The sequence below is a fragment of the Hemicordylus capensis genome, chromosome 1 (genome assembly GCF_027244095.1).
Source record: "Hemicordylus capensis ecotype Gifberg chromosome 1, rHemCap1.1.pri, whole genome shotgun sequence".
NCBI lineage: Eukaryota > Metazoa > Chordata > Lepidosauria > Squamata > Cordylidae > Hemicordylus > Hemicordylus capensis.
Window position 1 is genome coordinate 49,926,480 of NC_069657.1, and position 10,189 is coordinate 49,936,668.

The 10,189-nt window shown below is 47.0% G+C and overlaps 1 protein-coding gene across 5 annotated transcripts in view; it reads right to left on the reverse strand.

Annotated features, from left to right (window-relative positions):
• The window catches only part of YLPM1 (YLP motif containing 1), a 110,923-nt gene extending 101,007 nt beyond the window's left edge, over window positions 1–9,916 (reverse strand). For 3 of the 5 annotated variants that reach the window (XM_053307325.1, XM_053307331.1, XM_053307308.1), the window contains exon 1: window positions 8,769–9,913. In XM_053307325.1, the coding sequence (XP_053163300.1) occupies window positions 8,769–9,776 (1,008 nt within the window). In that variant the 5' untranslated portion in view covers window positions 9,777–9,913. Of the gene's footprint in view, window positions 1–8,768 lie in introns of all 5 variants that reach the window. The other 2 variants (XM_053307341.1, XM_053307318.1) reach the window with 2 other exon arrangements.
• Window positions 9,917–10,189: the final 273 nt, after the last annotated feature.

Below are 10,189 nucleotides of genomic sequence, written 5' to 3' on the forward strand. Positions count from 1 at the left end.
AGCTTCACACAGCTCAAAAAACAATTAATCGGGGGGTCTCACTTCGGGTAGATGGGAGCTGCCATTGGTTCCCAGGCCCTACAATGAACAACACTGTTTTAGACAGTTTGAATCTTATTGTCTGATGGCTGTTTGAACAGAACTGCATCTACTGAACCAATTTATTTGCTTAAAACTACAGGATAGTACAAAACATTGTTAACTTGAGAATATATTCAAGCGGTTCAGCAAGAATGCCTCCCGCTCCCCATAACTAATTATCAAGTATTGCATTCAGTTATACAAACCAGTTTAAGAAAGATGGACCAATATTAGATGGAGACCAAAGCACTATATATCAGGTTCATTTTCACGAACCTACATTAAATTATCACCTTGACAAGGTGAGCAGTATAGCAAATATACTTGTATGTACACAAGCATAGCAGTGTACACACTTAACTGTGGTATTTCCAGATTTTCCAGTGCAAAGGACAGTCTTTAACATTACATTTTTATCCTCAAAAGCATTCCTCAATTGGCAGTGTGTAAATCTTCCAAGGTACCTTTGTTGTATATGGTTTCCATGTCTAATTAGGATTCTCTACCATAAATTGTAACCCTTTCACCGTTGATGGGCTTGTCATAGCCTAACCCTTCTTGATTATAGGTTCCAGCAGGCATAACTACATCAAGAGCACTTTGTGCACTCTGGCCCTAACGGAAGACAAGGCGACCTCTGCTCCTTGTAGCTGGTGTACCATTACAGGGTGCCAGAAGAGCTTTAATCTCAGAGGGTTTATAAGCATCCAAACCCCAAAAATCTGCACTACTGAATGTAAGCTACAATTCTGCCAATGTAATTATGGGAACCACCAGGTTTCCCCAAGGGAAATTCAGAACTGCCTATATTTAGAATCCGCAAATTTTATTGCTCATGTATGCCCTTTCCAAGATGAATGATTCCTTATATTTGATACTATTGACTGTTCTATCTGAAAACCATCCATGGTCCATTTCTGTTTTGGCCTCTTGCCAAAAGCCACACGCAGCTATATTTACCTATATTATCATTATGGATATTTTTATCCAAACACTGGCTCCCAAAGTGGCTCTCAGCAATTAAAGCCTAACACAAATAAAAATGAAAATATACAAAATGTATGAACCCATCCCTCTTCCTCCCAGTCTCAAACATATGCAAGCTTGAATACACTGCATGGAACAAGGAACTAGAAACAGAGCAGCCACAAAGCTGAATCCCTGTTCAAAGCAGCAAAGGGGCACACTTAATTCTTTCTCAGCACAAGAAGAAAAGGGATAAACCTCTGACCAAAGGAAAAATAAGAGTAAATACAACGTATTTGTTTCATACTTCCCAACTTAGAAATATGTTCCTCAACATACATCAACATGACCTGACAGAAATTAATTCTCTGCTCATAAAATAGTCCAAAAAAATATCTCCAAGAGAGACTTTTCTAAAGAGCTTTTACCCAGGTCTCATATACACAACTATAGTATGTTATAAAACTAATGGTACACTTCCACTGGTAACTCCTGTTGTAAGAACATAAGAGAAGTCATGCAGGGTTAAAAGAAAAGTCCACCAGGTGCCTCTGAGAAGCACAAGCATGGTATGAAGGCAATAGCTTACTGCTGCAACTGGAATCCAGAGGTAAACTGCTTCTGAACATATGGGGTTCCTCAGAGCCATCATGACTAATAGTCATGATACGGGGGCTTGGATTGTGTCAGCTTGTCTCCTTGACCTTGGTCTGGAGATTAGGGATGGGCCCAGAACTGCTCCTCCGCATTTTGGAGGCGGCGGTGGTGTTCTCTTAAGGGTGGGGGAGGGTGCACTTACCCCCCCTACCGCATTTCCCCCACCAGTGCTCCATTGTATCAAAGCCCCTCGGGGTGGCAGCGTACCCACCTGCTGCCTCGTTACCGTCCTTGGCTGGAAAAACTGGGCATGCGTGCACCTGTCACGTGTGTGCGCCTGTCTGCTGTGCATGCGTGCCCGGTACTTCTGGCAGAGGACGGCAACGGGGTGGCAGAGAGGTATGCTGCTCCCCTGAGGGGCTTTGATACAACAGAGCACCGGCGGGGGAAATGTGGTTGGGGGAGTAAGTGCACCCTCCCTTGTCCTTAAGGGAACATCCCCGCCGCCTCCGAAACCCGAAATGGCCCTGGTGGCTGAAACGTTTCGGAGGCTTCTATAATGGCCTCCAAAAGGTTTTGGCCATATCCCTCCTGGAGATATTTCATAGCCTCCTTAGCCAACCACCTCCCTCCTGCCTGAAATGAACAACTCAGAGGTTGGTCTGTGTAGCTGTGCTTTGCCCTTTAGTCTTCCTGAGTGCTGGCAACTATTTCCAAATGTGAGCAATTTTCATCTGCCCCAGCTTGGAGTCACCTGTGAGAGAGGTGACTCTGGGTTTTTGGGAGCCTGTAAAGACAGAGGGAGCACCAGCGGTGCAGCCAGTGGTAGATGGCCGACCTTTAGGCAGCCACCAAAGCCGGGTGCCAAAGGGGGTCGGCCTTTGGTGGACTTCGGTGTGGGACTGAGGGCTGGGGCATACTATAGTCCTATTGGTTATTTTAGGAGCTGTAACAGCTGGTTTGCCCACTTGTTACTGAGACTTGGTTGAAGTTAATTTGTAATGTGTATGGGGTTGTCTAGAGATGGGGAGACAGGGGGCACCTTTGTTGACTGTGGGGCAGCTATTCTGGTGGTGGAGGGGAACAGAAGTAAAGTTGGCAGGTCAGCAGGCCGTTCCAGGGGAAGGGCAGTCAGAAATTTAATATCTGTCTTCCCCCCTGGTTGTCTTGCCAGCTCTTTGACCTCGGGGAGCACTGCCAACAACCCACATAACCTCACCCTGCTCCTTTGCAATGCCAGAACAAACCCGAACTCATCCATAATTTGATAGTGGATGAAGGGGCCAACCTGGAGTGTATCACCGAGACTCGGTTGGGGGAGGCTAGTGGCCCAGTCTGGTCACAGCTTCTCCCTCCAAGGTACACTGTAGAGGAGCAGGTGAGGGAACATGGGCTGGGAGGTGGAATGGCTGTGGTCTATAAGGATAACATCTCCCTTACAAGGTCTCTGTCAGGGTATCGGACCATACTGAATGTGTGTACTTGAGTTTGGGGACCAGGGATTGATTGGGAATTCTGTTGGTGTACCAATCACCCCACTGTCCAACAGAGTCCCTTACTGAGCTCACGGACTTGGTCGCAGAACTTGTGTTGGAGTCTCCCAGACTTTTGGTGCTGGGGACTTCAATGTTCATTTTGGGACCAACGTTTCCAGGGCAGCTCAGGAGTTCATAGCAGCCATGACAACTATGGGCCTATCCCAAGTGGTCTCTGGACCGACGCACGTTGCAGGTCACACGCTTGATTTGGTCTTTCACTCTGACCAGGATGGTGTCGCATGGGTGGGGACTCCCGTGATTTCTCTATTGTCATGGACGGACCACCATCTAGTTAAGGTTAGGCTTAAAACCATTTCCCACCTCTGCAGGAGCGAGGGGCCCATTAGAATCGTCCACCCAAAGAGGTTATTGGACCCAATCGGATTCCAAAAAGCCTTGTAGGGATTTAATGTTGGCTCTGCCAGTGATCCTGTTGATGCCCTGGTGGAGAACTGGAACATCATGCTCACCAGGGCAGTAGACACAATTGCTCCCAAGCGCCCCCTACGACCCGCTTCAAAATTGGCCCCTTGGTATACGGAAGATCTATGCGGGCAGAAGCAGCAAGGTAGGCGACCGGAGCACAAGTGGAGAAAAACTCCAGACTTGACTTTTGTAATGCGCTCTACATGGGGCTGCCTTTGTACATAGTCCGGAAACGCCAGTTGGCACAGAATGTAGCAGCCAGGTTGGTCTCTGGGTCATCTTGGAGAGACCACATTACTCCCTTGCTGATAGCTACACTGGCTGCCAATAGGTTTCCGGACAAAATACAAGGTGCGGGTTATAACCTATAAAGCCCTAAACTTGCATTTTGGGTGGTACAGAAATATGCTAAATAAATAAATAATGAACAGCCAGCTTGGGCCCTGGGTTTTTGAGACAACGTCTTTTTCATTATGAGCCTCACCACCCATTGAGGTCATCTGGAGAGGTCTGTCTCCAGTTGCCGCCAGCTTCCCTGTTGGCCACACGGGGACGGGCTTTCTCGGTTGCTGCCCCGAGACTGTGGAATGCTCTCCTTACTGAAATACAATCCTCCCCATCTCTAACAATTTTTAAAAAGCATTTGAGAACCCACCTCTTCACCCAAGTTTTTTCAGCTTTTTAAATTGTTTAGGTTTTAATCTGCTTTTCATTTTAAATTTTTCAAATTGTTTTAAGTTTGTGAATGTTTTTAACTTGTTTTTATGTTATTGTTAACCGCCCAGAGACAGAAGTTTGGGGCAGTGTACAAATCTGATCAAGCAGTAAATAAAATGATGACTCCCCCTCCTCCATTCGTTTGTCTAATCTCCTTTTAAGGCAGATATAGAGGTCACTGCCACATCCCACACCAGTTAATTCTAAACATTAATTATGTCGTGTAAAGTATTTTCCGCTGTTTGTCCTGCCAAATCTCCTGCCAATCAATTTAATTAGATGACCTCAAATTATAGTATTATGGAAAAGGGAGGAAAAACTCTTCTGTACCCACTTTCTCCACACAGTCCACATAAACAAAACACTACAATAATAATTAGTAGCAGCTATAACTGTACAAGAGAATTATGCCAAAGTGTTAATGGAATACAGGTGGCCCTCTATATCCACAGTTTCAACAACCACGGTTTCATGTATCCAGAGATGGATCTTAGAGATCTGGTTTCTTTATCCATTGCATAAAAATAAACTAAAATTCACCTATTGCAGTTTTAGTTGCTGGAAATTACTTCCGATGGTATTTCCGGCCACCATTTTACAATGCAGAGCCATTTTTGGAACCGCCCTGAGCCATATTTGGAAGGGCGGTATAGAAACTGAATTAATAATAATAATAATAATAATAATTATTATTATTATTATTTCGTGGCTCTTAAAAAAAAATTCCCATGATTTTTCATGAAAAATAAGAGGAATTGGGATGGGGGGGGCATTGCTGGAGACCAGGAGAGCAAGGTACAGTACTTTATTTCTCTTATTTCTACCTCCTCCCAACTTTTTTTTAGCCCTTTTTGTGTGGGGGGGAACCTAACCCCTAGATTCCCATAGGGGTAAGGCTTTGTTATCTGCAGTTTCCGCATTCCTGCCTATGAGCGAGAATGGAACCCCTGTGAATAACAAGGGCCACATGCAGTCTCAAACAAACAAATGCCACTGATGCTATATTGCCCTCTAGTATTAATAACTGGCACTTCTGATAAGACTCACAGTGATACGCCACTGTAGTAATCTTACTACTATGTGTCAAGTAAAGTCCTTCATTAACGCAGGGCTTGACAAATCCCAGGTGCTAGGGAACCATGGCAGCTAGCAATTTAACTGTGGTGCCTAGACTAGCATATTCAGAGGATTATTTAATAAAATCTTTATTTGTCCCAGGCAGTCCAGTTTCTGTTCTAAGTAAGTTAATTGCAAATGGAATGAAGAGAAGCCCATTTACCCACACCTACATTCCCAGTGTTCATCACGAAGTCCAGTAATTTTGTCACGTCTCCATTGTCTAGCTCCTAAATTTTTGGGCTGGCTCTCAGACCCAAAGAAAATATGTCAGTGCCAGCTTCTTTTAAAGAAACAGAATATAGACAGTAATAATAGTAGTAGTAACTGAAGAAAATTAATCACTGATGCTACTTTCTCAACAATCGTATCACATCGCCTGCTAGAGATTGTAATGCACAGGGGCCCCAAAGAGACAACTGCCATTGTACTACTACAACCAAGGGTGTTCCTATTAATGAGTTCTTCCAGAACAATACTGGAGAAGAACCAAGCTCATTTGAACATTCTTCCCTCTGTATTCCTCATAAACACAAGCTATAGCTAAACAAAGTTTCTCTTGATGGGTTATGTACAATGCTCCCTCCCAAGTATTATCTGGCAGAACTGTCAACAGAAGAGAATATAAACTTTTCTTTAATGTTAACTAGTGCAGATTATCTCTATACAATTGCTGTTAATTTTTTTAAACGGTTACAAAAAAACCCAAATGAACAAGTTGCTATCGTCAAATACAATCCATAAGCCCAACATGAGCATTCCTAGATGTTTAACTGTATCTACAAGGCTGTATCTACACATTTCATTGAGTCAGTACCTAATGATTTCTTATCACGAGCCAATCCTTATTAAGCAAGATACTTTACTTTTCTGACCTTACTAATGAATAGCCAGTTTGGAGGCAATCCTCAGTACTTATCATCTGTCCACTTGTATGGAAAATAGTGTCTGTGTACACAATTGCACATCTAACGGATGTACCATCCCTAAATAGGTCATTTGATGAATGCTCTTGGATCAAGACTCAAAGCTGACAGGCCTCTGCTAAGTCCACTTTGACCATTAAAATGAGTATATCAGCATCAGGGATTTGACAGAGAGTTGCAACTGACATTTAAGGATGAAAATTTGTTCCTTGAAAACACCCAGAGATTACATTCCACAGGCTACAATTCTAAACACATTTACCTAGGAAGTACATTCTGTTTACACCAGACCTACTTTCAAGCAAACATACTTAGGAGCAGGTAGAAAGACACCAGAGCCCAGGACTGCCCCTAAACTCTATCACTTAATCCCATATAGGGATGTGCACGGAACCACAGAAGCGTGGTCCGGCACTGGGGGGAGTGTCTCTTTAAGGGGGGGTGGTAGTACTTACCCCCCCCCGCCGCTGGTGCATTTAAAAATCTTCTTGGGGCAGCAGAGTTCCTCCCTGCCGCCCCTGCCCCCGTCGTCGTCCTTCTAAGCCTTAAACGAAGTACAGCTAGTGGCGCGCATGCGCCCGCTCGTCTATGCCGCTGGCGCGCGCGCGCCACATACATCATGCGGCACACGGGCACCAGCAGCGGAGACAAGTGCGCACGCCACGCGGGGCGCATGCGCGCTGCTAGCTGTACTCCGTTTAAGGCTTAGAAGGACAACGATGGGGGCAGGGGCAGCAGGGAGGAGGAGAAGTACTACCACCACCCCCTTAAAGAGACACTCCCCCGCCCTTCCGAACCACCGGACTTCCGAACCGGTCCAGAGGGCTTTTACATTGTGCCCGAACCGAACCATGCACACTACTAATCCCATATCTGTGGGGGACTGACTGGTTGTGCTTCTCAGTCATGAGGGAGATAATAGGGATGTGCACGGAACCAGGTGGGAGTGGTTCGATGGCGGGGTGTGTGCAGCACTTTAAGGGTGAGGGAGGGTGCATTTATCCCTCTTTCTGCCCCCCCCCAGCGCTCTGTATTTGCAAAGTCCTACAGGGTGGCAGCGTACCTGTCCGCCCAACCGTCCACTCCCTAGCCAGAAGTAGCTGGCATGCATGTGCATGCCGGGCATCCTTGCGCGCGAGCCCACCCAATGTGTGTGAACACAGCATGCACATGAGCGCCAATTACTTCTGGCCAGGGAGTGGACAGGGCAGCAGGGAGGTATGCTGCTGCCCTGTAAGACTTTGCAAATACCGAGCGCTGGCGGGGGGGAAAGCGGATGGAGGAATAAGTGCACCTTCCCCGCCCTTAAAGTGTGACACCACCACCACCACCTTCAAACGTTGAACCTCCAAGTCTTTGAACCTGTTCGGAGGCCCATAAAAGGGCCTCTGAACAGGTTCGTGCACATCCCTAGGCAAGAAAGCATTCTGCTCAAGCTCAGAAACTGTATATGTTATTTTATTTTACACGTTCCCTCACATTCAAACAGGTGCTAAATGTGAGGCTCTATAGCTCATGTTAAGCCCTGAAAAATAACCATGTATGCTTAGAAACTATTAAATCGAAGTAATGCAGTTGCCTGAAGATTGATTCACAGAGTTTTTAACATAGCATTAAAAAAACTTCCTAATAAGAAATAATGTGAACTCTAGGTTAGATGACCACATGTGAGCATACAGAACTAACTTTGTTGTGTGTACATTTGTTTCTACATTTGTTTGTACAACAAAGAACTAACTTTGTTGTGTGTAACCCCTGCTAACTGGGCAAAGAGGCACCTTTTACCGTGGTGATTCTCTTTATTTAGCAAGGGGAGAGTAACTGGCCCTATCCACCCCCAGCACAGTACTTCTAGTGACTGTTGCTGGTGTGTGTCTTATGTTTCTTTTTAGAATGTGAGCCCTTTGGGGACAGGGAGCCATCTTATTTGTTTTATTTCTCTTTGTAAACCGCCCTGAGCCATTTTTGGAAGGGTGGTATAGAAATCAGATTAATAATAATAATAATAATAATAATAATAATACATAAGTGCATAAAAACAAGTGTGTGTGATCACACAATGACCTACTATGTGAATTCCACATTTTTTTCTAAACAGAACTGCTTCTTGTTCAATAAAAATGTAATTCATCAAACAACCTCCATACCTGATAGTAGTATACAAGAACCATGACATAATTCACAAGCTTAAAAAAGTAATCTATAATGGAGTGAACCTTTGGACACCATGGCCTAATTTTAACTCGTATGCTTCCTGTGCAAATGAGAATCTGTAAAACTACATCTTTTCAACTGTACCTTTTGTTAACACACCACCATTGTAAAGTAAACTTTATAACTGGATCCCATATCTAGCTAGATTTTGCATCCTGAAGACAAAATACCATGTCTTTATTCTTACCTGGGGGTTCATTGTGGAGGGATCTGCATGTGGGGTGCTTTGCTGCCGCTCACACCTGATATCTGAGTCCTGGCCACTGCCCTGTCTTAACTCCTGGGGTTCAGGAGTGGGTTGAGTAATTTGGGATGAGGTGAAGCGAGATTCAGACTGGGTGAGTGGTGGAGGACTGGACTGGGCTGGTTGGGAAGATGGCTGAGAAGTGGGTTGGTAAGACTGAGAATGGGGCAGGTAAGGCTGAGGAGCAGTCGAGGAAAGTTCTGAAAAGGTCTGTGGAACTGCCTGAGACAGCTGCGAATGAGTCTGGTAAGACTGGGGTGCTGGGGTGTGAGTCTGTGACGGCAGAGATTGCGAGGGGGGCATGTAAGATTCAGTTTCAACTGGGGTCTCGTAAGACTGGTCGGGTGACTGGGGTGGAGAGGACAGGTCCATGTCCATATCCATGCAGGGGCTGGCCGTGGGGACTGAAGGCTGCCATTCTTCGTGGGTTTGGGGCTGCTCTGCCACCTCTTCTGCCCGAGGTAGAGGAGGCATCGGGGGATTGCGGAGCTGCGACTCCCGGGGCTGAGGTGGGGGGTCACGGTGCTTGAACTGCTTCTGATAGCTGCGTAATGGCGACTGGCCGGTGGGCACCGGCGGCTGCCAGGATGCAGCGGGGGCAGAGGCGCTGGGCAAGGGAGGCGGGGGCAGGCTCGGGGGAGGCGCGCCGGGCGGAGGGGGGCCGCCCAACAGCACCGACTGCATCTGCTTCTGGTGCATCTGCTGGAGTTGCTGGAGCTGGGCTAAGTGCTGCTCCTGCAGGCTCAGAAAGCCCGACCCGCCGGCGGCCGCAGGAGCGACCGAGGAGGCCGCGTAGCCCGCCAGCGCCGGCGGCGGCACCACCGGGACTTGCGGCGGCAGGGTGGCAGGCAGCACAGCCGGCGGAGGCCCTGGCAACGGTGGCGGCATCATGGTGGGCGGCGGAGGGTAGGGCCCCGGGGCCGCCCCATACAGACCCCACGTCGGAAACATGGAGCCAGGATGCGGATCTCAGACGGCGTCGGCTGGAGCGGAATACCGGGCTTCAACAGGCCCCACTACAGGCGGGCGGCAACGGAGGAGCGTGCGGCCTATTGCGCCTGCGTACTGAGGGGCCTGGCCCGCCAAAGCCATAGAGTGCAGTCTCTCAAATCTAGAGTGGTTCCGGTTCGGCACTAAAGGCTGGAAGACAAGCTACAGCGTCGCCCGCTGGACTACCGTGACCCTTTGGCTATACCTGGGTGGGATAACATAGATGGAAACAAAGCCGATGTGGGCCTTATGACCCGCTGCAGCGCTTCAGTTAAAGTATGGTCCATTCCACACCTAATGTTTTTCAGTAAAATTTCTGCCTGACAGCATTACGTGAATTAATAATTTGAGTGATGCCATCTTCGGACCCTTGA